Source organism: Dromiciops gliroides, chromosome 1 (assembly GCF_019393635.1).
Source record: "Dromiciops gliroides isolate mDroGli1 chromosome 1, mDroGli1.pri, whole genome shotgun sequence".
Classification (NCBI taxonomy): Eukaryota; Metazoa; Chordata; class Mammalia; order Microbiotheria; family Microbiotheriidae; genus Dromiciops; species Dromiciops gliroides.
The window spans coordinates 624926694-624953166 of NC_057861.1; the positions used below are offsets into that span (position 1 = coordinate 624926694).

Here is a 26473-nt window from a genome sequence, read left to right on the forward strand (position 1 = left end):
GAATGAGAAACTCCCTGCTTCCTGGACCGCGGGTTCCGCCCGCCCGCCCCTAGGTCCCGCGCAGCCCCTGGGCCACCGCCCTACACTGCGAAGCTGGGCTACGGCGGCTGCGAACTTGACCCTGCGGCGGCTGCGAACTTGGCCCGACGAACCCGAGGTGAGGACCCCGAGGGGCGGGGACGCGGCCGGGGAGAGGGGGCAGGGGGCCAGGGGGCCAGGGGCTGGGGGAGAGTGTGAGCGGGAGCGGAACTGAGCGTGTAACTTTGTAAACGTTCAGACGGAGCGCCAGCCAGCCCGGGTGTGAGAGGCTGTCAGACGGTGTGAGTTGAGGGGTGGGTGGTGTATCCACTGGAAGTACTCTTGGGACCGTGAAGGGAAACGTGTGTATTGGCGATCGTGTCACGGCGGGTTGCGGTGTGGCTCAGGGGCTCCTTTCTACTTTCTGGGACTCTGGGTCTACCTGGTAGGCGTCAGGGTGTTGGTGATTGTGAGCATGAGACAGACAAGGAGGAACTGGGACTGTGTGTAGACCTAGTGGTGAGCGGACTTGTGTGTGTGTGTGAGCGGGTGAGGGGAGTGTGTGTGTGTGTGTGTGTGTGTGTGTGTGTGAGCGGGTGAGGGGATGTGAGTATGTGTGCCATAGCGTGTGTCGGAGTGCCCTGTGTGAGCAAACTGGCCTTGCCCAGTGGGGGGGGGGGGATGCGGCCACAGAGCCCCCTTTGTACTTGGCTTAAACTGGCTGGAAATGCCTGGCTTCTGGGGTAGGACTCTTCCCAGATTCCTACTGGGGAGGGGTGTATGTAGGTGGAGCCACCCGGGTTGACCTACTTTTACCCAATTCCCCATCTAAAAGGAAGAGAAAGGGTGAGACACCACCCCCACCCCCCTTCCACACTCACACACACCCAATCCCTGTACTCTTTCCAAGCCATTCAGAAGAGCCAACCTGACCTGCCCCCTCACCCTCTCCAGGGAGTACTGGGACAAGAGGTGCTCTGGTCTTGGACATGTGAGGAGTTGTTTTTCTGCAGGGACCTACCCCCTCCCCCTGGGTCCCAGAGCTCCCAGACCCCCTAGCTTCCCTTTCTCTCTTGGCTGGTCTCCCCCACCCCCACCCCCACCCCCTTTCATTTGAATTTGAGAGATCATTGGTCCCTTCTCCAATGGCCTCCTAGCCAGCTTCCTCTCCACCTTTCTCTTTTTCTCTTCCTGCTTGTTAGCTGTGGCACATTTGGCAAGTCACTTCACCTTTCTTAGCCTCAGGTTGGTTCCTCATTTGAAACGTAAGGCTGATAATCCTTTTACCCTCTCTGTCGCTGTATGGATGAAGCACCTGGTAAATTGCTAAAGAAATACCATAGAATTAATAGTATGCCTAGGTCTATCTCCTACCCTACAGTTCTTCTGTCTGCTTTATTTATTTTTTCCTGAACTGTCCTGCCTCTAGTCTTTTCTCATGTCTTTCTCTAGGCCTGGAATGGTCTTTTATCATGCAACCTTCCCAGTTCTGTCTGCTTTATTTGGGCTGCCAAGTCTGACAGTCAGATTCTTACTTCCCCATTCCTACCACCCCTCCTCCTTCCCCCTGCCTTGCCCCTTTCAGGAAACTTGGAGAAGAAGAATGAGCCCAAAGGGTTCAGGAAAGGGAATGGTCTAAGTGGGCTTGCTGAAGGCTGGGTCACTGGAAGCCAGAAGAGTCAGAAAGAAATCATCCTTCCCCCTCCCACCCCTAGGAATCCCTGGACCCAACCCTCTCCTAGTCCAGGCCCAGCCCTAGGTTTCATGCTGGAATAGGGTTAGGTTTAAGAGGACCCCTGGGGCACTCTTAGACACTGCTTTGCCTGTCTTGGAAGCCTAGAACGTCAGGGTGGGCTGAAGGGGTCAGTGGGCAGGAAGCAAGGGTCCTGGACTGGAAGTCAGAGCTCTGAGTCCTGATCTCTTCTCTGTTGGCTTTTAGCTACTTTTTCCAGACTAATGTCTTGATGCTTATAGGGCCAGCGAGCCTCAGAATTCTTCCTCTCCTCCATTATCCAATCCCACATCTTCATGGGAGCCCTGCCTCCTGGGAGTCTGGTGTTCCCATCTGTCTAAGAGGCACAGTAATATTCATCTGTCTGGAGTGAGGCTGGGGGCTGCCTAGAGTATCCCTCCTTTCTTTTTTTTTTCCTTTCCCCCAGGGTAATGAGGTTTAAGTGACTTGCCCAGGGTCACACAGCTAGTTAAGTATCAAGTGTCTAAGGCTGGATTTGAACTCAGGTCCTCCTGAATCCAAGGCCAGTGCTTTATCCACTGCACCACCTAGCTGCCCCGCATCCCTCTTTTCAATCATAAACTCCTATTTCAAATCTGGAAGGTCATTTAGGCACTCCCTCATTTTACAAAGGAGGAGACAGAGAAAGGGGGATGGGGGGAAAAGGCCAGAGAGATACAGAGAGAGAGAGAGAGAGAGAGAGAGAGAGAGAGAGAGAGAGAGGGAGAGAAAAGGGAGAGAGAAAGAAAAAAGAGAGAGAAGAGAGAGGGGGATTGACTTGCCTCTGATCACACTGAGTTACTTGAAGAAGTCTTCTGTCTTCTAGTTCTGTGCTTTAGGCAACACATCAAGTAGCCCTAATTTAAAGCCATCCCTTTGCTTATGGAGGAAACCCTCCTTACTGCTTAGATCTGGCAAGTGGCCCTGGGAGCATCTATCAGCCTATGTTCTCAGTTAAGTCATGACTGAGAAGCCTTTGAGTACTCCATTGCTGGAGATAAAAAGAGAACATAAGAATGCTAAGAACTAGAAGTAACCTTAGGCTATAGAACATAGACTGAAGAGGGAAGCAGTCAGTCCACTTCTTCCCTCCAATAGTCACTGTCCCTGCCCCTTGCTCATAATCTTCTGCTGGCCCACACCAGGCAGCCCCCCCCACTCCTAGGGTACCATGGTACCTCTTCATTGGGCTCGTCTTCCTCTAATGACTAAGCTTATCTAATGTGGTATAGCAAAAAAAGTATGCACCGTGAGTCAGACACCCTTCATTCAAGTCCCTCAGGTTCTTAGGTGCCTCAGGTCACTTGTTCTTCTAGCTGTGTGACCTTGGGCAAGTTACTTAACCTCTCTGAGCCTCTGTTTCTTCATCCAAAAACTGGGGAGGGGGGCAGCTAGGTGGCGCAGTGGATAAAGCACCAGCCCTGGATTCAGGAGGACCTGAGTTCAAATCCAGCCTCAGACACTTTACACGTTCTAGCTGTGTGACCCTGGGCAAGTCACTTAACCCTCATTGCCCTGGAGGGGGCGGGAAGGGGCGGGGCATGGAAGGCAGCATAAAAGGCCAAGAAACAAAAACTGGGGATAAAAACATTTGTCCTTCCTATCTCATAGTACCTTAAACTATCAAGCTCATTGCCAGGTGGGTTGTTCATGTTATTAAGAAACTGTTGAAGTAGCCCCAGGCTACCTCTTCTCTAGGCTGAGCTCCATCATCCATGGGTGGTGTTGGGTTATAATTAGATGTGCCTGAGTTATCTCTATGCGCAGAGACTAAATTTATTCAGGTACAATGAAAGCTTCTTTAGCGTGTCCCAGTGTGTGCGGTATTTATAGGCTGACTGTGACACTCAGAAGGGCTCAGGTGGCCAGCTCACCTCCATGATGCGGCCTCCAGGTTTCCAGCAGCCTTCGAGCAGATTGTGACTTATGTAGAGCCTATGGTAACTGTACCTCCTTCCCCTCTTTCTGCGGTGTTTGGGGTCCATTCCCAGAAGAAAACCAGAAGTCAGGCTTCTTGGTTTCTTGTGAACAGTTTTCTTTTGAAAAGGTTGGGCGGGGGCAGCTAAGTGGCCCAGTAGATAAAGCACTGGCCCTGGATTCAGGAGGACCTGAGTTCAAATCCAACCTCAGACACTTAACACTTACTAGCTGTGTGACCCTGGGCAAGTCACTTAACCCCAATTGCCTCACTAAAAAAGGAAAAAGAAAAAAAAAAAGGTTGGGCAGGAGAGGACAGAAAAACTGTGAGTTTGCAATAACCATTTTGGATTATCTGTGGACTTTTGTTATCTGCCCTCCTCCATTTACCCCATTTCTCTACTTTCCTATTATTCGTCCCAGCCCTACCCCTACCTCAGCAGCCTAGTATACATAGTAATTCAGAGGCAGATCTCTGGGGGGTACTCCTCCTCTTGGTGGCTGATTACAGGAACCACTGGAATTACCCACCCACGGAAGCATGAAAGAATTTAAGCTGAGCCTTGAAGAAAATCAAGCATCAGGCCTTAAAGATGGTGAATGCACTCTCTGTCTTACACCCTCCGCCTCTGAGTTGGGCTTGTCTAGAGACTAGTGGCTTCTTTGTAGGGCCAAATTAACATCTTCCATTTCTCCATCTTCCTCTCCTCCTCTCCCCTCTCACTCTTCCTCTACCCGCCCCCCTCACCTCCTTTTTCTACTCTCCTCACCCCATACTGGGTGAGTTGCTGATCTGGTTCACCCAAGGTTGGGGGTAAGGACCTGGAGGGATCCCATGTGTCCTCTCTGGCTTCCAATCCAGGTCTCAGGTCACTGGCTAGAAGTAGGAGACACCTCCCTCCCCCACCACTTCTAAGCCTGGTCCCTCCTCACACATTCCAAAGCCTCTGAGTCACTGGGAGGGGCTGTGTCATACGGGAAATGGAGACCTAAAGACACTCCTGGGTTCTGGTTCCCCTGGCCAGAGCACCTTCCCCAGTCTGTGACCGCCTGCTCTGAGCTCCCCACACCCCTACCCCATCCCTGGCCCCAGCCTCTAGCTTCTTATATTTAGTTCTGTTTTCCTCACAATACACCCTGGGAAATAGCTAGTGTCAATATTATTGCTCCTGTTCTACAGATGAGGAAATTGAGGTTTCAGAGTGAAGCTCCTTGCCTAAATTCACATAATTACTCAGTGTTGGAGCCAGAACTGGAACGCAGGTCTCTGACCTCCAAGGCCAGTGATCTTTGACACTGATCCACCTCTCAACAGTAAGGAGAAGAGGAGAGGCCCCAGCAGGGTGGCAGTAATGGAAGGGAGTCGGGGGTGGGGGAAAGAGGCAAGGGGTAGGCCTGGGAAGCAGTTGCCCTGTGAAAGCACCTATAAAATCTGGAGACTTCAGCCCAGAGCCTGGAACTACTCTTCCCCTGACTCAGGGGCTCACTCTGGAGACTCCTTTTCCTCTTGTCCCTTCCAATAACTAGGGTGTGCCCTAGGGACTTTGACACAGGCTTCTGCAATTTAGAGGGTGCTGCCAACCCTTGCTGAAAGAGAAACAGCACAGCACCTTGTTAGCAGGAATAATCAGTTAAAATAGAAAGCTACTCACTGGCACCTAGGTTGAGAGCCTTTCTCATCCTCTCATCCTCTCATCTATATTTTCCTGAGCCTCAGTCTCAAGCTGGTATCCCCACCATGTTTTCTGGGCATGGTTTGTAGTGCTAGTTATTACTCAACAAACATTTATTAAATGCCTACTATGTGCCAGGTATTGTGTTTAGCTAGTACTGGGGATACAAAGAAAGGTAAAAGACAGGCCCTGTTCTCAGGGAGCTCACAGTCTAAGGGAGGATACAATAGACAAACAGCTATGTACAAACAAGCTATAGAAAAGATTAACTGGAAGCAATCTTGGAAGGCAGCAGGATTAAGGAGGACTGGGAAAGGCTTACTGCAGAAGGTGGTATTTTAGTTGGCACTTGAAGGAAGCCAGGAAGCAGAGATGAAGTGGAGGGAGTTCCAGGCATAGGACACAGCCAGTGCTAATGCCCAGTGTCTGGAGATGGAGTGTCCTGTGTGTGGAATGGCCGGAAGACTGGTGTTACAGGATGTGGAAGGGACTAAGGTGCAAGAAGACTGGAGGAAGGAATGAGGCTAAATAGTGGATTTTCTATTTGATCCTAGAAGAGGGAAAGAGGAGTGTGTAAGGACCAGAGATCCTTTCCAACTCCAGCTGTAGATCTGGGATCCTATGGTAGAATGGAGAGGGAATAGACAGTAGGTAGGCTGGCCGACCAGGGAGCTGTTTTACTAGACCTGGGAGCTGTTTTACTAGATATGGGATTGGCCAGAGGAGATAAGGATCTGAGCTAGGGGAGTAACCATTTGAGTGGAGATGAGAGAATGGATGCAAGAGATTTGGGGAAGATACAATTGGACTTGCGGGAGAGGGAAGGGAGGAAAATGACTCTGAAGCTTCAATCTTGGGTGACCAGGAGGATCCATGGTACCATCAAGAGGGGTATGGAAGGGGGGCAGCTAGGTGTCCCAGTGGATAAGGCACTGGCCCTGGATTCAAGAGGACCTGAGTTTAAATTTGACCTCAGATACTTGAAACTTACTAGCTGTGTGACCCTGGGCAAGTCACTTAACCCTCATTGCCCTGCAAGAGAGAGAGAGAGAGAGATGGATGTCAGGAAGAGGGAAAGGTTTGAGGGGGAAAGGATGATGGGCTTGGCATTGCTGAGTTTGAGGGGCTACCATCCAGCAGTTCAGAAGTCAGTCTGGATCTTAGGAAAAATGTTAAACTGGAAAAAGAGATTTGGGAAATAGCTACGTAGTTATTCTTAGCTTCAGGGGGCCCAGTTCCCTCAGGGAGACCCTTCAGCAGATGGAACTTGCTTTTTCAATCTTTTGAATGAGAACATTGACACTGGATAAAGTCCTTGTCCTGCCCTAACCTGGATGTTTGGAGGTTAGAGGTGTTGAGGGATTCTGATTCCACAGGATGTTGCAACTAGGAAGAACAACCTCTCTCCCCACCCAACTTTTATTGATGTGGAAATTGGAGCCCTGAAAAGGGGAATTATTTGACCCAAGTTACACAGGGGCGGAGCTGGGACTGGAGTTCAGGTGTGCTGATACGATGTCTGATGCCCTTGTGCCACATGGCACTTCCCTGAGGCTTGGGGGTGGGGTGGGGTTCCCATCCAAGGGATGAGGATTTGGGGACCCAGAAGTCTCATTCATAGTTGACCTTCTTTAGGGGACCTTGGATCTGAGGTGAGGTCTCAAACTCCTTAGAGGGAGTGGCAGGAATGAGAAAAGGGAGGGAGACATGATAGAGCTAAGGTATGATGGAAGGAAGAGAGAAGGGAGAAAAAGGAAGGAAGGGGAAAGGTGGGGCTTAGGGGAGAGGGGCCTGCAGAGGCGAGGGGAGGAAAACTCAAGATAGGAAGTCTGATGGAGAGGAAAAGAAGGTGGGAAAACACATGAGGGAAATAGGAAGGAGGAAAAGCAGAAGGAAGGAAGGAAGGAATGGTGAAGGTGTAGGAGAAAGGAAGGGCATCAGATAAGAGAAAGCAGCTATTTAGTAAATAGGTGTTGATTTGCATTGTTGAAAGAGAGAAAAGGAAGGAACGAGGCACCATGGGAGTTTAGAGGGAGAGATCACTAGTAGTTAGATAGAGGGTAAGTTCCTTAAGGACAAGCACTGTTCCATTTTTGCCAATTTATCTGCAGAACCTAGCACAGTTCCTGGCACATAGTAGGTACTTAATAAATGTTTGCTCATGGATAGACTAAAACACTGGGCTTGAAGTCAGAAAGCCTTGGGTTGATTCCCATTTCAGGCATTTCCTCTTTGTTTGACCCTAGGCAAGTCACTTAGCTGTGCCTCAGTTTCCTCATCTGTAAAAGGGGGGGGAGGGAGGATAATAATAGCACTTCTTTCACAGGGTTTTGGTGAAAATCAAATAAGGTAATATCACAAAGGGCTTTGCACACCTTAAGTTGTTATAGAAAAGTCAGCAATTATTACTCTGGTTGAGCTAAGACTAAAGTAGGAAAGAGAAAAGCATTGACTTTCTGAGCCAGGCCCTCTGGAACCTATCTCCCCATCCCTGGAGGTCTCACCCCAACATTTCAAAGGTTTCTGGACTTTGAAGGCCAAGGCTGAAGGGGACGCTGCCCTTGGGGGAGTGGGCTTGGGGTACAAAGAAAAGACTCTCCAAGCCCAGTGAAGGGGTGGGGGGGACCCTCTGTGAAAAGGCCCAGCCCTTGGGCAGGCCCTTCCCCTAGACAATAGGTACAGGCCCCTGGGACAGCCCAGGGAAGGGGGGAGTGGGACACAGGTGTGGGGCCCCAGCTGCGGAAGGCTGCCTCTAAGGAGGCCCTGGGGAAGGGCGCAGACATCTAGGAGGCTGGGGAGGCTGGGGAAGGGAGGTTACCTAGAACCAGAGCAACATTGCTCTTCACCTTCCCTTCCAAGCCTTCGCCCCCCCCCCCCCCCGCCCCCCTCCACATACACACAAACCCAGGTCTTTCAATGACAGGCACCTAAACGACCCTCGCGCGCGCGCACACACACACACACACACACACCACAGCCACACTCGTGACAATCACCGACATAAGCTGAATGGCACACACACTGACCCAGGCAAACCAGGACACCGCCAGATAGACACACAAGGACACACCCACAGACGCACCAGCGGTAACCCCGGAATCCTAAGAAACACAAGCTGACACAGATCCACTAGGGACACATGCGTGGACACACGCCCCACGCCCCTATAACTGTTGGGAACACCCACGTTCACCCCCACCCTAAGCCTGCAGGGCTTGGAAAGGAGGCTGGGGCTGGGGAGGGAGGGGGAATCCCCGGGGCTGTGCCCCGCCCTGTGTGCGTGTGTGCGTGTGTGTGCGTGTGTGTGTGTGTGTGTGTGTGTGTGTGTGTGTGCGTGTGCGTGCGTGTGGCTGCGCCAGGCCCACTGTGGTTGGTATGCGGGGGGCGCTGTGATGAGCTCACTGCAGTCTGGCCGATAATGAGGGATGGGACTGGGGAGGGGCGGGGGTGGGGGGGGACGGGGAGGGGACGGGAGGCAGCAGCGGCGGCGGCAGCAGAGGTTTCTCGGAGCTTAGAGCTGGGAGCTCAGCGCTCAGCATCTCAGGCTCCAGCGCCGGCCGGGCAGACAGAGCCAAGGGTCGGTCCATGGGCCTGCCCTGCTGCCGCTCCTGCTGCTGCTGCTGCTGCTGCTGCTGCTTCTAAGGAGGAGGAGGAGGCGGCGGCGGAGAGGGAGCGGCCGGCAGGCAGGCGGGCGGGGGCCCCGGGAGCCGGCACCATGCTGGGCTTGGATATGTGCGAGCTGGGGGCGCAAGTGCTTGAGCTCCTGTGGCTGACGGTGTGCGCCAGAGGTGAGCGCCTGAGGCCCGAGGCTGGGGCAAGGCTGGGGGTTCCGGGGAAGACACCCAAGCCAGGGGTCCGCAGGGGGAGGACATGGGGAGACACCCATGCGAGAGGCTTAGAGGGGGAAGACACGGGGAGACACCCATGCTCGGAGGCGGAGGACATTGGGAGACACCCATGCCGGGGGCATGGAGATGGGGGACATGCTGGGAGGCCCCCATGCCGGGAGACTTGGGGTGGGAACACTGGAAGACTACACCCGTGCCAGAGGACCTGGAAGGTGGCATCTGGACAAATGCCATGGCCAGGGGTGAAGAACACTGGGGAACACCTGTGCTGGGGAACAGGGAAGGGGAGCACCTGGGGAGGGAAACTAGGAAGCGGTAGCCAGGAGACATGAAGGAAGAATCTAGGAAAGGTGAAGAGAGGACTCTAGGTGGTGACACACTCCGGGTTAGTACCTGCTGGGCCCTGCCAGTCCAACCCCTCCCCACGGTAACTTTGGAGAGGTGCCCGCCGAGTCAGCAGCAGCCCAACCTCCAGTACCTTCCAGGCATTGGGATCGGGTCTTCCTGGGGCGGAGGCTCTTGTGTACAGCTGGGTTGGGTTGAGGGGAGAGTTGACTTGTGGCAATGGATGGGGGTGTGGAGGAAAGAAGAACGCAGGGGTCCCATCTTTCCTATACTTCTCTAAATACCCATGGGGGAGCTGGGGCAGCAGGTGAGGCTCCCACCAGCTCCTCTGTCCTGGGGGGTATCTGCATTCATTCCCCTGAGTATGAGAGGGAGCAGGGCACTGCTAAAGAGAACCCCTCCTCCCCTAGCCTTCTGGCTCCAGAGAAGCAAGGCTATCCGCAGATGGGGGGTTTGGAAAGGAAGTGTGGGGGAGAAAACAAGAGTGGGGCCTCTCTAGGACAGAAGGCTTTGAGGGAAATGGGAGGCTGGGCACAGGGAAGGCAGGAGTGAGATTTGAGGAGGGACAAGGTGGTGGTGATGGGGAGGGGGGATTTTATTCAGGAGAGAGGAGGGTCTGTTTTAGGGAAGGGGGCATTCTATTTCTATACCGGTAGGTCCTTATTTCTGTGTAGAGAAGGGATCTCTGCTAGGGTTGGGTCTGCATTGAGAAACTGAGTCTACTGGATTAGAGAGGGAAGAGGAAGCCTGTTAGTATTTCTGTATTTGGAAGGAAAACAGAAGGATTGTGACGCTGTGAGAGCCTCTCTCCTAGGGACCCACCCAGAGCCCACCCTCCACTGGTCCTAAGTGCAGAGCAAAGACAGAGGTGTCTCCCTGGGACTCACTGGGATGGGGCTGGGGGCTGAAAGAGACGATGGACTGAACCAGCCCGGAGATACCTCCCCACTGTGTCCTTGACCATTGGAGGAACAGGACTGAAGAACCTCAGTTTTAGGTCGATATGAAGAGGGCCCCTGGAGCACTATGGGAATTCCATTCAGCTCAGTAACCATGTATTGTGCCCTCATTTTATGCTAGGCACTGGTGGTACAAACACAAATCAAAACATTCCCAGCTTTCAAGGAATGTGAGGAGGGGGAATAGACTTGGCAATATGCACACAGATAAACTTATTATACAAAGTAATGTTAGAAGGAAAGAACACTTAATCACTTAGGGATCCAGAAAGCCCTATGTAGGAAGTGGTGCTTGAGGTGAGTCTTGAAGGAAGCCAGGGTTTTAGGAGGCAGAGTTAAGAAGGGAAAGAATTCCAGGCCTGGGGGTGGGGGGCAGCTGTGTAAAGGAGACTGGGCATGGAATAACATCTATAGGGAATGGGCTTGTGGGCTACTTTGTGTGGAACAGAGAGTTTGAAAGGATGGAGTAAAATCAGTCTGGAAAGGTAGGTAGGAAACCAGTAGTAGAGATTGTAAATGTCAGGCTGAGTGATGCATTTTGTATTTTATCCTGGAGGTGATAGGGAACCATTGAAGATACTAGACTAGGGGAGTGACCTGGTTAGATCCGTGTTGTAATAATATCAATTTGAAAACCATTTGGAAGATAGAGAAGTGAGAGACTGGAAGCAAGGAAGATCATTTTGGAGACTTTTGCAATAGGGCAGATAAGAGTTAATGAGGATCTGAACTAGGGTAGAGCCCTTTAGGACTAGGGGCCAAATGGAAAGAAGGAAACAGATTTAGAAAAACGTTGTGGAGGTGGAATTAACAAGCCTTGGCAACCGACTGGGTGTGAGGGTGAGGGAAAAATTAAAGAAGCTAACTCTAACTTTATGAACCGGGGTGGCAGGAAGAATGCTTGTGCCCTCATCAGAAATAAGGAAGTTTGGAGGAAGGATGGATTTAAGGGAGAAGATAATAACTTCAGGGGGTTTTCCCCGCCTCGTTTAATATGAGTTCAGTTTTTAACATAATTAGTTGGAGATACCAAGGGGATATTGAGGTGGAGCTGCCCAGCAGACAGTCGGCAATTTGGGACTGGAACTCAGGAGAGAGATGAAGGCTTGGCTGTATATAGAGATTTGGGAGCCATCTACATAGAGATGATAATTGAACCCCTGGGAGCTGATGAGTTAGAGAGAGACAGAGACAGATGAGGACAGAGGAGGGGGGAGACAGACAGACAGAGACACAGAAAGGAAGTCAGAAAGAGGGAAATGGAGAGAGAGAGAAAGAAAAAACAGAGGAGAATGGCAGAGAGGGAAGGAGGGGAGGCGGGGGGGGGGGGGGGGGGGGAGAGGTAGGCCCAGGACAGAACAGTCTCATCAGTCCTTTGCCCCAGAACTATGGGAAGTGAGGTCAGAGAGTCCCCTGGAAAGAGACAGTCCCCAAAGCACTGTGGGAAAGGATTCAATTCAATTTAACAGTCATTTATTAAGTCACTACTAGGTGAAAGGCACTGTGCCAGCTTCTGGGGACACAAAAACAATGCAAGTGTCTGCCCTCAAAGAGGTTACATTATCCCAAGGAGAACAAGGGGAAGTGAGAGTTGGGGTGGGGTGTGGTGATATAAGAGGTGATGGATGGAAAGGAAAGAGAACAAGAGAGAGAGAGAGAGAGAGAGAGAGAGGGAACAGCAGCATTGGCTGGGAAGAATCTACAGCTTCTGAGCTGACCCTCGAAAACCAAGAAGGGTTTTGTGCTAAGAGGCAGAAGTAAAGGGGGGCAATGTACCAGGAATAGGCCACAACCAGAGGACATGTTAGTCTCTTGCTCTAGGGCACTATGGGAAGATAGTCCAGGGCTTCCCCAGGCCCCAGATCTGGGCAGCTCATGCTAGTGAGAGCAGGTGCTGGATTGTGATTCTGGGAAGATTGGTTGGGAGTGGGGAGGGAAAAGGTGAGACCATGAAAATTGTCCTCTCCAGCGAGAAAAGTCTGGAATAATGGAGGGGATGGGGACAGGGTAGAAATCTGGCTTACCCAAATTCCAGGACGTCAGAATCAAGCATCTCCAGATATCCACCTGGGGAGAGAGGGTAGGGGAGACAGACTCCCAATTCAGCTCTCTAGAGTGTAGGGTAAGCCCACGACCATCAATCAGCCAGCATTTATTAAGCACCTGTTGTATGCCCAGTAGTGTGTTAGGGCCTAAGAATAACAGGGACAACAAGGAAACAGTCCTCCCTTAGGTTTTATTGGGGAAGATAACACGTACATGTCATTTTATACAAGATAATTTTGAAGCCAGGGGATGCCACCAGCAGCTAACTGTGGTTCAAAAAAAGCTTCACGTGGAAGGTGATTTATTGATTTCATGACCCCTTAGTTTTTCTGAGAGAAGTGTTCAGAAAATTGAAATCATTTGCAGGTACAACACTGGATCAACACCCTTTGTTTCTGACCACGTCACTCCTCAGTTCAAGAAGTTTCTGTGGAACCCAGTTTTGTGTAGTATAAATAACTTTTGGCATTCCCTTCTCACCTCTGAAGGATATACAGACCTTCCTCACCTCATGCTGGACCACTGTGAGAGCTTGGTGGTTGGTCTCCTGCCACAAGTCTCTGCCCACTCCCCCTCCTCTTCCATTCACTCATAAAACGGATCTTCCTTAAATCAGGTCTGACCCCTATTCAGTGAATTCCTGTGGCTCCCTATCACCTCTAGAATCAAATAGAAAAGGCTCAGTTTGGAGCTCAAAGCCCTTCATAACTTGGCCCCTTCTTCCTTTTCCCGACTTTCATCTTACTCCCTGCTACACACTCTGATCCAGTACTACTGGCCACCTTGTCATTCCCAGCAGACACTTTTCACTGTCTCCCATGCATATAGGCATGTTCTTTCTCCTCATCTCTGTGTTCCAACTTCCCCAACTTCCCTGAAGTCCCAGCTAAAATCTCTCCGTCTACCAGAAGCCTTCCTCAGTCCCTCTTAATTCTGGTGCCTGCCCCCTGTTAATTATTTCCAATTTTTCTGTAAATAGCTTGTTTGCACACAGTTGTTTAGATGTTGTCTCCCCCATTAGACTCCGATCCCCTTGAGAACTGGGACTGTCTTTTGCCTTTTTTTGGGCGGGGGGGGGGGGGCAAAGAGGGTTAAGTGACTTGCCCAGGGTCACACAGCTAGTAAGTGTCAAGTGTCTGAGGCTGAATTTGAACTCAGGTCCTCCTGAATCCAGGGTTGGTGTTTTATCCACTGCGCCACCTAGCTGCCCCCTTGCCTTTCTTTTTATTTATTTCATCACTAAGCACAGTTCCTAGCACGCAGGAGATGCTTCATAAATGCCTGCTGACTAAATGAATTTCAAACTTTTTCATAATCTGGTTCCAGCCTCTCTTTCCAAACATTTAACATCATGCTCTTACATTCCAGTCAAACTGGGTGTTGCTGAATGACACTCGCCTTTCGTCTCCAGCTGTCTCCTTGCCTGGAAAGGTTCACCTTCCATATCTCAGCCTCTAGGAATTCCTAGCTTCCTTTGAGGATTTCCTCAAGGGCCAGACTATTCCCAATCCCTCCCATTCCCCCACCTCTACTAATGCTGCTTCTCTGAGACTTTGTGTATATATATATATATATATATATATTTTTTTTTTTTGGCGGGGCAATGGGGTTTAAGTGACTTGCCCAGGGTCACACAGCTAGTAAGTGTCAAGTGTCTGAGGCCGGATTTGAACTCAGGTCCTCCTGAATCCAGGGCCAGTGCTTTATCCACTGTGCCACCTAGCTGCCCCTTTGTATATATTTTGAATTGTTTGTGTATATGTGGTTTTCTCCTAGTTAGAATTTAAGCTCCTCCAGGATTGTTTTTGGCTTTTGTCTTTGTATCTGTCCCCAGTGTTTAACACAATGCCTGGCATGTAGTAAGCATTTTTTGTTTGTTTGTTTGTTTTATTTTTTTGCAGGGCAATGAGGGTTAAGTGACTTGCCCAGGGTCACACAGTAGTAAGTGTCAAGTGTCTGAGGCCGGATTTGAACTCAGGTACTCCTGAATCCAGGGCCAGTGCTTTACCACTGTGCCATCTAGCTGCCCCCTGTAGTAAGCATTTAATAAATATTTCTGAGTTTAAATTTGAGAAAGTGATGAAGCACAGTAGCTAGAGTTAGAATTGTTTCCTCTCCCCTGCCCTGGGCTCCTATCCGTGGAAAGCTGCTATGGTTGGCTCTAGTGCTGGCTTGCCCCAAGAGGAAGGGCACAGGGCTCCCCTCAACAATTTCCTTTCTCAGGGGCAGCTAGGTGACGCAGTGGATAAAACAGTAGCCCTGGATTCAGGACCTGAGTTCAAATCCAGCCTTAGACACTTGACACTTAATTAGCTGTGTGATCCTGGGCAAGTCACTTAACCCTCATTGTCCCACCAAAAAAATAATAAAATAGAATCTCGCAATTTCCTTTCTCCAAAAATATGTCTCATCAGCATCTGGGGAAACCTCTTGGTAGTGTCATATCCCAGAAAATAGCATTTTATGAACAGAGGCTGGAGTTTAGGCTTGGGGTCTGTAGATGCCCCTGGAAGTATATCTAGGTCCTCTACTTTGGACAGGTGAATTTCAAGGTTCTCAAGAGTTTCTTCCCCTTCTCACTTTGTTCCCTGTGCTAGAAACAGAAACATAGTTCCAAGTTGCTCTCCAAAATGGCTGGAGATGTTCATGACTTCAAAAAAAAATTTTTTTTTAAAGTAAGGTAGTTGGACTAGATGGCTTCTGAGATCCCTTCTAGCTGAGTGGAAGGCAAAGAATCTGGTTAGGGTTGCTTCGTCAACTGAAAACACGCACGCCAGTTGACCGATTAATACCACTACTAGGTCTGTATCTCAAAGAGATAAAAAAGAAAAAGCTAAAAGACTTCAATGCACAAAAATATTTATAGCAGCTCTTTTTGTGATGGCTCACAATTAGAAATTATGGGGATGCCCATTAGTTGGGGAATGGCTAAACAAGTTGTGGTCTATGATTAGGGTGAAATACTATTGTGCTATAAGAAATGACAAGCAGGATGGTCTCAAGAAAACCTGAAAAGACTTACATGAATTGATGCAAAGTGAAATGAGCAGAAACAGGTAAACATTGTACACAGTAACAGCAACATTGCATGATGATCAACTGTGAATGATTTAACTATTCTCAGCAATGCAATGATCCAAGACAATTCTGAAGGACTCATGATGAAAAATGCTATCCATCTACAGAGAAAGAGCTGATAAAGTTTGAATGCAGATTGAAACTTACTTTTTTGGGGCTTTCTTTAGGTTTTTTTTTCTGTTTTCTTTCACAACATGACTAATGGAGTTTAAATACATACACACACACACACACACACACACACACACATATATATTTCAATTAACAAAGAATTATTTTCTCTCTCATTGGACTATGGACTACATCAAGAGACTGATGACTAAGGGTCACTATTCCCTGGATGTTTGATAAAAGACTAACAAAACCCTTCTAACCAATACTCATAGTCAAGCAAAACAAATTCTCGCATTGGCCATAACCTAAAACGTGTGTCTCATTCTGCATCTTAAGCCTTTGTCAGAAAGTTTTTTCCTCTCTGTGGGTGGTCATTGCACTGATCAGAATTCTTAATTCTTATTATTAGTTAAGTCTTTCAAAGTTGTTTGTCTTTGGGGGCAGCTAGGTGGCACAGTGGATAAAGCACTAGCCCTGGATTCAGGAAGACCTGAGTTCAAATATGACCTCAGACACTTGACACTTTTTTTTTTGAATTTTTTTTTTGGTGAGGCAATTGGGATTAAGTGACTTGCCCATGGTCACACAGCTAGTAAGTGTTAAGTGTCTGAAGCCAGATTTGAACTCAGGTCCTCCTGAATCCAGGGCCAGTGCTCTATCCACTGTGCCACCTAGCTGCCCTGACATTTGACACTTACTAGCTGTGTGACCCTGGGCAAGTCGCTTAACCCTCATTGCCCTGCCCCCCCCCCAAAAGTTGTTTGTCTTTACAGTATTGTTATTGTATACACCGTTCTCCTGAGTATGCTCACTTTGCTCTCTATCAGTTCATATAAGTCTTCCTGGGTTTTTCTGAAACCATCCCCTTCATCCTTTCTTATAGCACCTCATAGTTACATTCATGTCCCATACTTTGTTCAGTTATTCCCCAATTAATAGGAACCCCTTTATGTTCCACTTCTTTGCCACTACAAAAAAAAAAGCTGCCATCAATATTTTTGTACATTTTCTTCTTTCTTTTATCTCTTTGGGGATAGAGGCCTGGTAGTGGCATTATTGGGCCAGAGGATATGCAGAGTTTAATGACTTTTTGGGCATAGTTCCAAATTGATTTCCATCATTGGCTGGACCAGTTCACAGCTCCACTAACAGTGCATTGATGCAATCACCTTATTTTAGGGATGAGGAACATTAGGCCTAAGGAGTTTAAGAGACTTGTCCAAGGTCACACAGAGTATAATTGTCAGAGTTTTCTTACTGTGTAGTCCTGCTTTGCTGGGGGAGGGATCAGGTTGAGGAGGTAGTCAGAGGTAGGGGTGAGGCCCAAGAGTCCAGTCCATATGCCAAACTAGGCTGAGAGTGGGAGTTATTGGGGAAGGGATATATGGACTAGAGATTGAGGAAGAGGTGGCTGGGGAGTCCCCATGGCTAGTAATTCTTCCTCCCAAACCATCAGAAAAAATCACTTGCTCTTTTTTCAGGACAGAGGTCATGGATTATAATAAAAACATAATATAGGCCTTTAATTTTTGCAAAGCTCTTTCCACATATTATCTCATTTGATCCTCACAATAATCCTGTGAAGTAGGTGCTATTACTATCTCCATTTTGCAATCAAGTCAACAAGCATTTATTAAACACCTACTGGATAATTTGGAGATAATCTCAGAGGGGAATGAAATTGACAGAGGTTAAGTGACTTATCCAGGGCTACCCAATTAGTACCTGAGGCAGGTTTTGAACTCTGGTCTTTCTCTTTGCAAGTGCAGCATTCTATCCTCTGTGCCACTCAGCTGTCTGAGAATGAATGGTTTCCTTCATTTTACAGGCCCCTGGGTCACTTACCATGCCAAGTATTTATCATAAAGCACTGTCTTCTGCTTCTTGGTCCTTGGAAAGGGTGGAACAATGGAAATGGCAGTGGCTTTAGAATCAAAGGACCTGGGTTTAAATCCTGCTTCTGATGGTTACTATGTCACATCTGGCGAGTCAGTTAACCTCCTTCAGTCTCTGTTTCTTCATCTGTAAAATGAATATTGGATTAGATGATCTCTGGGGTCCCTTCAAGGTCTAGATCTATGAGTTTCTGAAGGGAAGGACTTAGAAAGCCTGGAACTTATTTTGATAGGTGATAGATCCTGGGAGACTAGACCTTGGCTGTCTCCCTTCCCTCGACTGGGTCAGCTTCATCTCTGGGATGATAAGGATGATTCTCTCTGAGGGCCTACAGTATACCCAACCTAGTGCTAAAGGGATCCCTGGCACATAGGAAGAACCCAGTAAATGCTGGCTGAATGAATGGGCCTGCCACAGACACCATGGAATGTCGCAGCTGGGAGAGACCTTAGAACAAAGAATGATGAAGTTAGTTCTCAATCCTTCTTCCTCAAATGATCACATAAGACCAGGCATGATGGTCCATGCCTGGAATCCCAGCTACCAGGAAGGATCTCCAGAGCTCAGGAGTTCTGGACTAGAGTGCTCCATGCTGATCTTCAGTCAATACTAAGTTCCTCAATATGGTGGCGCTCCTAGAAAGGGGAGGAGGGCACTAGGTTGCCCAAGGAGGGTTGAACTACTCTGGGCCAGAAAAGGAGCAAATCAACATTCCTCTGCCAATCAGTTGTGGGATTGAGTCCATGTCTCCGCATGATGAAGAGACCCAGTTTTTTATTTATGTATGTGTATGTGTGTATGTATGTAAATATTTTAATGTATAAATATAAAAATAATCTAGATATATACACCCATACCATCCCCCGACATAATATGTATATATCACAGCTATACTTTTTGTTGTTGTTGTTGTTGAGGCAATGGGGGTTAAGTGACTTGCCCAGGGTCACACAACTAGTAAGTGTTAAGTGTCTGAGGCTGGATTTGAACTCAGGTCCTCCTGAATCCAGGGTCGGTGCTCTATCCACTGCGCCACCTAGTTGCCCCACATTAATACTTTTTACATGTATCCACCACCACCGACCCAGTAGAATTTAAGCTTCTTGAAGGCAGGTCTTGCTTTTCCTTTTGTCTTCATATCCTCATTACTTAACACAGAGATCTGTACCTGGATGACAAGTAATAAATACTTGTCAGATTGGCTTATATCAGACCTTAAAAGGAAGAATGTTAAACATGGGAGGGGACCTAGGATCTGATGTGATCCAGTCTCTTCATTTTATAGAGAGGAATCCTGAGACTCAGAGAGACATGAGTTGCCTCCCAGCCAGGTCTCCTGACTTCCTAGCCAAGGCACTTTCCATCACGGAAAGGTCCCTGAGTTCACAGTCCATTTGGGAGGAAAACTTGTTGTTCAGTCATTTTTTCCAGTTGTGTCCGACAATTCGTGACCCCATTTGTTTTTTTCTTGGCAATGATACTCGAGTGGTTTGCCATTTCCTTCTCCAGCTCATTTTGCAGAAGAGGAAATTGAGGCAAACAGGGTTAAGTGACTCACCCAGGGTCACTCAGCCACTAAGTGTCTGAGGCCAGATTTGAACTCAGGAAGATGAGCCTTCCTGATTCCAGGACCAGCGCTCTATCCACGGCACCCCCTAGCTGCCCAGGAGAACTTTACAGAAAAGGTTAAAAAGAGATCCCTTTATAGGAGTTTAGAGAAAGAGAGATGCTCAGTGTTAGCCTGGTAGGACTTTCTGGAAGAGGTGAACTGTGTGACAGAGGTAAAGGGTAGAGGGAAGGAGAATGAGAGGGGCAAAAAAATTCAAGGCATGTTAAGGTGATATATCAGGCCGGAGAAGAGGATGTTTGTAGGAGACCAGTGGAAAAGTTGATTGGTTACCCCTCTCCCATTTGTCCCCTTCTCTCCACCACCCTTGTTTCAGGCCCTCATTGACCCTCACTGGGATTCCAGAAAATGTTCTGCTTCCCTCCCCACCCACATATGCTAGTGCACTTTCCCCAAACTACCTTGTATTATTTTGGGTGCAAGCATGTTTGTATATCTGTACAGGTGTACACATATATGTATCTATACACATATATACATACACATATCTGCAGACAGGCAAGCAGCGAGTCAGTACATAGAATGTTAGAGGGGCAGCTAGATGGTACAGTGGATAGAGCACGGGCCCTGGAGTCAGGAGTACCTGAGTTCAAATCCGGCCTCAGACACTTAACACTTACTAGCTGTGTGACCCTGGGCAAGTCACTTAACCCCAATTGCCTCACTAAAAAAAAAAAAAAAAAGAATGTTAGAGATCAGGAGACAGGAAGACCTGAGTTCAAATGCTGCCTCAGATATCTCCTTATCTCTATGACACTGGGCAAGTCACTTAACCTCTCAGCCTCAGTTTCCTCCTCTGTAAAACAGGAATAAGAATAGCACCTACTTCACAGGAGTTTAAGGATCAAAGGAAATGATACGTAAAGCATTTTTCAAACCTTGAAATACAATATCAGTGCTGGCTGTTATTATATACTTACAGATGTGCACTAGCTAGAATGTAAGGTCCTTTCAGTTTTGGCTTTGTGTCCCCAGCAGAGTAGGTTTATTTGTTTGTTTGTTTTGGGTGAGGCAATTGGGATTAAGTGACTTGCCCAGGGTCACACAGCTAGTAAGTGTCAAGTGATTGAGGTCAGATTTAAACTCAGCTCCTCCTGACTCCAGGGCCAATGCTCTATCCATGGGTTTAACAAATGCTTGTGGGTCAGTTGGGTAGGCAGGAGAAGCTGAGGTTGAAGAAGTCTATTAATGTCATGATCTGGTGGTCTGGGTGGAATCTCTCCACCCTACCCAACAATCTTCCTTTTCCTTCTCCAAACAGATTTCATGGCGGACAAGGAAGGCATCCGGGCTGTCCATGAGGAAGACCTGGATGAGGTGGACTTGGACTACAAGGCCCCAGAGAAGAAGACTCTGCAGGAGATCCAGCAGCTGGACCAAGATGATGAGAGTCTAACCAAGTACAAGCAGGCCTTGTTGGGGCCCATTCCTGAGGCTGTGGGTAGGAGGCTGGAGCTGGGGTGGGCACACCAGCCTGAGGGACCAGAGGGTCTGGGACAGTGGGGCTGGGGGCACACACCAGCCTGAGGGACCAGAGGGTCTGGGACAGTGGGGCTGGGGGCACATACCAGCCTGAGGGACCAGAGGGTCTGGGACAGTGGGGCTGGGGACACATACCAACCTGAGGGACCAGAGGGTCTGGGACAGTGGGGCTGGGGGCACATACCAGCTTGAGGGACCAGAGGGTCTGGGACAGTGGGGCTGGGGACACATACCAACCTGAGGGACCAGAGGGTCTGGGACAGTGGGGCTGGGGGCACATACCAGCCTGAGGGACCAGAGGGGCTGGGACAGTGGGGCTGGGGGCACATACCAGCCTGAGGGACCAGAGGGGCTGGGACAGTGGGGCTGGGGGCACATACCAGCCTGAGGGACCAGAGGGGCTGGGACAGTGGGGCTGGGGGCACATACCAGCCTGAGGGACCAGAGGGGCTGGGACAGTGGGGCTGGGGGCACATACCAACCTGAGGGACCAGAGGGTCTGGGGTACCAGGCATGGCAAAGGGCAGGGGACAGGGACAGAGGAGGCTAAAGCACCAGATATCAGACTGGCAGATGAGGGTGGGAAATCAGGCAGCTGGATAGATTTTGGAGAGAGGGCATCTGGAACCTCTCCAGGACCAGTAACTAACAACATGACTTCTTGGTCTCTCTAGCAGTTCTTGCCCGCCTCCTCCTCCTCCTTCTCCTCCTCCAGCAGTTCACAGTTCATAAAGAAGAGCTTCCCCTAAGCCTGTCCTCTTTTCCTCTCTGCTCCCCCAACCCCCAACACACACGCAGAATCCTAGGATTTAGAAGTTGGAAGAACCTTGAATTTAATTTCATCTTAATGCTTTCATTTTATAAATTAGGAAACAGAAACTCAGAGAATTATTTCTCCAAGGTTACACAGGAAGGAGGAAAGTCAGATTCAAACTCAGTCCTTCTTACTGTGAAGGCAGAATGTCATTCACTGCTCCACATACAAATACCTAAAAGAAAGTGGTACCAGGTGCAGATCCAGTTCCATTCCCATGTGACGCATTAGTGGTCGAAAAGCCCCAATCAGAAATGACCCAAGCCAGAGACAGGGAGTGAGACCTGGGAACTGGTGGCCCCTTAACTCACCTTGGGATCCTTGGGGGTTTGGGGTGGGGGGTGGGGGTGAGGGATTATTTAGCCTAGAGAAGAGATGGTTTATGAAAGGAGTTAGAGGAAGCTAGGTGGCACAGGAAGTCAGGAAGACCTCAGTTCAAATCCAGCCTCATACACACAACAGCTATGTGACCTTAATCACATGACCTCAGTCTGTCTCAGTTTTCTAAACTGTGAGATGAGGATAATAATAATACCTACCTCCCAGGGTTGTTGGAAGGATCAAATATTTGCAAAGTGCTTTGCCAACCTTAAAGCATTATATCAGTGCTAGCTATTATTATGATTAATTCACATGGAAGAGCGAGATCAGACTTGGCCCTAGAAGACAGAACAGGGGGCAGTGGGTAGAAGCGACAGAAAGACAAGATTTCAGCTCTGTATGAGGAAAACAATTCCCAACAATGAAAACTATAGAAAAATGGAATAAGGTGTTTGGGGAAGTACTGAGCTACCCATCACTAGGGGTCTTCAAGAAAAAGTTGAATGACCACTCAGTGGGGCTGTTGTTGAGGGGATTCCTGCTCAGGTACAGAAGGGAGCTAGCTACTCAATTAGCCAAGGTTCGGCAGGGGACAGGGGTTTCTGGGGTCTGGGGTCTCAGGGTTCACATTCTATGAATTCTTACAGCCTCTGCCCCCCAGCTCCTGAGCTCTGTTCTGGCTCCACTAGCCACCTCTCCTGTGGAGGGCTCTGATCCCAGATCCAAACATATACATAGTTGCATACGAAGGGCCTGCCTTCTTGGGGAGGGGAAAAACTGAGAGAGGTGGGGTTAGGATGAGAGGACTCTGGGGAAGGAGAAGAAGCTATCTCCCTGGGGCACCAAACCAAGGACAAAGAAATGAGATCCTTGCCAGCAAAGCATTAAATTGTGAGCCCCTTCAGGGCAGGACTGGTTCGTTTTTTATCTTCTTATCTCCACCTTCCCCCCAGCTGTTCTTGCCACATAGTAGGCATTTTTTTTTGGCAGGGGTATGGGGGTTAAGTGACTTGCCCAGGGTCACACAGCTAGTAAGTGTCAAGTGTCTGAGACGGATTTGAACTCAGGTCCTCCTGAATCCAGGGCCGGTGCTTTATCCACTGCAACACCTAGCTGCTCCTATAGTAGACATTTAACAAACACTTGTATATTTGAATTTAAATGAATTTAGTCATGTGAATAATGGAAATCTACTTAGTTCCAAACTATCTAGCTTAATTTCTCTAGGCCCAAGGCCTGGCTTATCTGGCTGCTTCATGGTCCCCGGTGAGAACAGTAACTTCCCTTGAAAAGCCAGTTTTGGAATTCACCTACTTAGACTTACTGCATCTAAACAATTGGTCTATTTTTTCATTCCCAGAATCCTCTTGATGGCATGGCTGGGGGTGGTGCTCCACTGCTTGTATTATGATACCAGTCCTTAGCTAATTGGGTAGCTAACTCCCTTCTGCCATCCAGGGAAAATGAAAAAACACAGCTTGTTCAGACAAGATTTTTCCTCACCTTAAAAATAAAAATCAAGCCACTTGACTCACCCTTTCCTCCCTGCCCCCCAACCCAAATTCATAACTGACACTCCTTCCTTTTGCATTGGGCAGAGCAGGAGACAACACCCATGTCTTCAAGGGATTTTTTGGGTCGGGGAGACCAGAGACCCACAGAGAAAGATAACCATAGTACAGAACAGTGGGGGCTGTGGGGAGCCAGAGGAGTGAGAGTGAGCGGGGATGAGGAGAGCCAAGGAAGGTTTTCTGGACCTCAGAGGGGCCTTGAAGGATGTGAACAACCAGAGAAGGAGGGATAAGAGTGTTCTGGATTAGAGTGATAGTTCTGGGACAGCAGAAAGACTGGTGACAGGAAGGGTCACTAAGGCATGGTAGGGTCTACTCTCCCCTCACGCATAAGCTCTTTGCCTAACTATCCTGCTTTTCTGCGCCCCAGATCCCAGCCTCCCCAACGTGCAGGTGACACGGCTGACGCTAGTGTGTGAGCAGGCCCCTGGACCCATCACCATGGACCTGACAGGTGATCTTCGCCTCCCACTTTGTGTTGGGTGTGTTATAAGGGAGAGAGATAGGAGGAAAAGGGACCGACTCTTTGCCTTCTAGGAAGCTTCCAGTGTCTCTAGGAAGCAGAGACCCCCAGAGCACCCCCTGCTCCCCTCTCCCATCTATAGTTCCTGGGCTATCACTGGGACCTCTCATCCCAATCCTGTCACTATGGACACCATGCCCTAAGGCCCAAGAAAGGGCAGCCTTACTCCTAGCCCTGTTTCTCTCACCTCTACAGGGGACCTGGAATCTCTCAAGAACCAGGTGTTTGTGCTGAAGGAAGGCGTGGATTACAAAGTGAAGATTTCTTTTAAGGCAAGACCCAACTCAGATCCCCTGTCCCAGCCCTGGATGTTGCTTGTAATGGGTGTTCCACCCCCCCCCCTCCTCCCCGCCCAGATTTTCCCACAATACCTCAGAAGAGACCAAATGATTACTCTTTTCTCTGAGGCCTTTCCTCTTCAGCCTGATCTTGGTGGGGGGCGGGGGAGGGGGTGTCCTTGGTTTCCGGGCATGTTGTTACCATGGGCAGCACCCGGAAATCCACCCCCTTTGGTTTCAGGCTGCCCAAGTGGCTTGGGCTGGACTCCTGTCTGTTGCCCTGGTGGGAAACCTTAATTCTAGTGCATTTCCAGTTCCATATACATAGAACCAAGGTGGCCTCTCTTTGACTGGGAACATTCTCTCACTTGCCTGCAGGTCAACAAGGAAATTGTGTGTGGTTTGAAGTATCTGCATCACACCTACCGCAAGGGGCTACGAGGTGAGGCCAGCCACGGGCCTGGGAATGGGGACTGGGGGGCACAGTATTCTGGCATTCAATACCACCATCCTCACTTTCCTTAGAATTTCCTGGGGTAGGGGGCAGCTAGGTGGCGCAGTGGATAAAGTACTGGCCCTGGATTCAGGACGACCTGAGTTCAAATCTGGCCTCAGACACTTGACACTAGCTATGTGACCTTAGGCAAGTCATTTAACCCTCATTGCCCCACAAAAAAAAAAAAAAAAGAAGAATTTCCTGGGGGTAGAACCCTCCACTGGACCCTGGAGGGAGAAAGGGGAGAAAGCATGGTCCCTTGGGATCCCAGCAGTCCAAGGAGAGAGCCCCTATCCTTGGGGAGATCTTGTACTGAATGGGGGGGATGGTCCCTGCCTTCTAGGAGCCCTGAGTCTGAGGGTGGGGGGAGGCAGGGCAGTCTCCACAGACAGCTCCTGACCTTATCTTACCCACAGTGGACAAGGCCGTGTACATGGTCGGAAGTTATGGGCCAAGGACAGAGGAGTATGAGTTTCTGACGCCAATGGAGGAAGCCCCCAAGGGTCTACTTGTTCGAGGCACCTACCACATCAAGTCCTTCTTCACGGATGATGACAAAACAGACCATCTGTCCTGGGAGTGGGACCTCAACATAAAGAAAGACTGGAAGGACTGACCCCCACCCCCCACCTACCCTCTAACCCCTGTCCCACCTGCACCTTCCTCAGCCTCCATTGGGGTCTAAGGTCACCCTTGGACCAGGCTGGCAGGGACCTTGCCAGGGGGGCTGAGAGCCCAGAATTGGAGCACTAGGTGTGGGTTCCCCCTTCCTTTATCCCTCCCATTTTGGGGTCTTCCTCTGGCCCCTAGAAAGCAACACCCTTAGCCCAGGAAGGGGCTGCCTCCAACTTCCTCCCCCTCCAGCTCCCACCCATGCCTAACCCCTTACTTCTCCTTGGAGGTCTCCCTCCTGGGGACCTAGCACAACTCCCTTACCCCAATAGGGATTCCAAAGCACCTGACCTGATCCTCTTCCTCCATTGCATAACTCTCCTAGCCATACAAGCTCACCCCATCAAAAGGCCCTTTCGTGTCTGCACCAGGTTATACAAACAATCCCTGACTTGTCATCCTCTCCCCCTGGTCCTCCCCACTCAGGGTCCAACAGCCGTATTCCTGGAGGAGGTTTCCAGGGACAGGCGGGAATAGAGTGGGGTGGAACAGGTGGGGAGCAGTGTAAGCCTTCAGCCATCCCCACCCACCTGCCGGGGGCTTGTGTCTGTAACCAAAGCTCATCAGAATTGCCTTGTGTCCCTTGCCCCTCACCTCTAACCCGTCACATTCCTGTGGTGGCCCCGGCATCGCTGGGGCTGGACCACCTGAGAAGGAGAGGCTGTGTTCCTGCCTGGCCCCACCCCCCAAACTGGGGGGTTCCCGTCCTTTCCCCGATTCCCTGCTGTCTGTGTTCTCAACTGTTCCCATTAAACTTCAGCGATTTCTGTCTCTCGGCTCGGGTGTATCTCTTGAAGATCTCTCTCTGCTCCCCTCCCTGCACCGTGGGCCTTCTGTACATAGCTCCACAGCCATTTCTAGGACCTTAGAGCTTGTGTCATTGGGGGCTGGGGCCCGAAGACCCTGGCTGTGTCCTGGAAGAAGGAGGGGGTGGCCCTCCCCACTGAGCTGAATCATCCTATCTCATTAGTAAGGTCACAGGCTATTTGGAGCCTAGCCGACAATGGGCGGCCGGTAGAGATTGTCCCAGACCTCTCGGCTGCCCCCTGCCCAACCCTAGTTA

The 26473-nt window shown here is 49.6% G+C and overlaps 1 protein-coding gene across 2 annotated transcripts; it reads left to right on the forward strand.

Moving 5' to 3' along the window:
* The first annotated feature begins 7 nt into the window (after positions 1-7).
* Positions 8-26181, forward strand: ARHGDIG (Rho GDP dissociation inhibitor gamma). 2 transcript variants are annotated; one of them, XM_043978062.1, is made up of 6 exons: positions 8-157; positions 20515-20694; positions 23812-23895; positions 24160-24236; positions 24621-24684; positions 25155-26181. In XM_043978062.1, the coding sequence occupies exons 2-6, from the start codon at positions 20520-20522 to the stop codon at positions 25352-25354; spliced, it is 600 nt and encodes a 199-aa protein (XP_043833997.1). In that variant the 5' UTR covers positions 8-157; positions 20515-20519; the 3' UTR covers positions 25355-26181. The 2 variants fall into 2 exon arrangements, with proteins under 2 accessions (XP_043833997.1, XP_043833996.1); XM_043978061.1 differs by lacking the exon at positions 8-157 and adding an exon at positions 8801-9128.
* Positions 26182-26473: the final 292 nt, after the last annotated feature.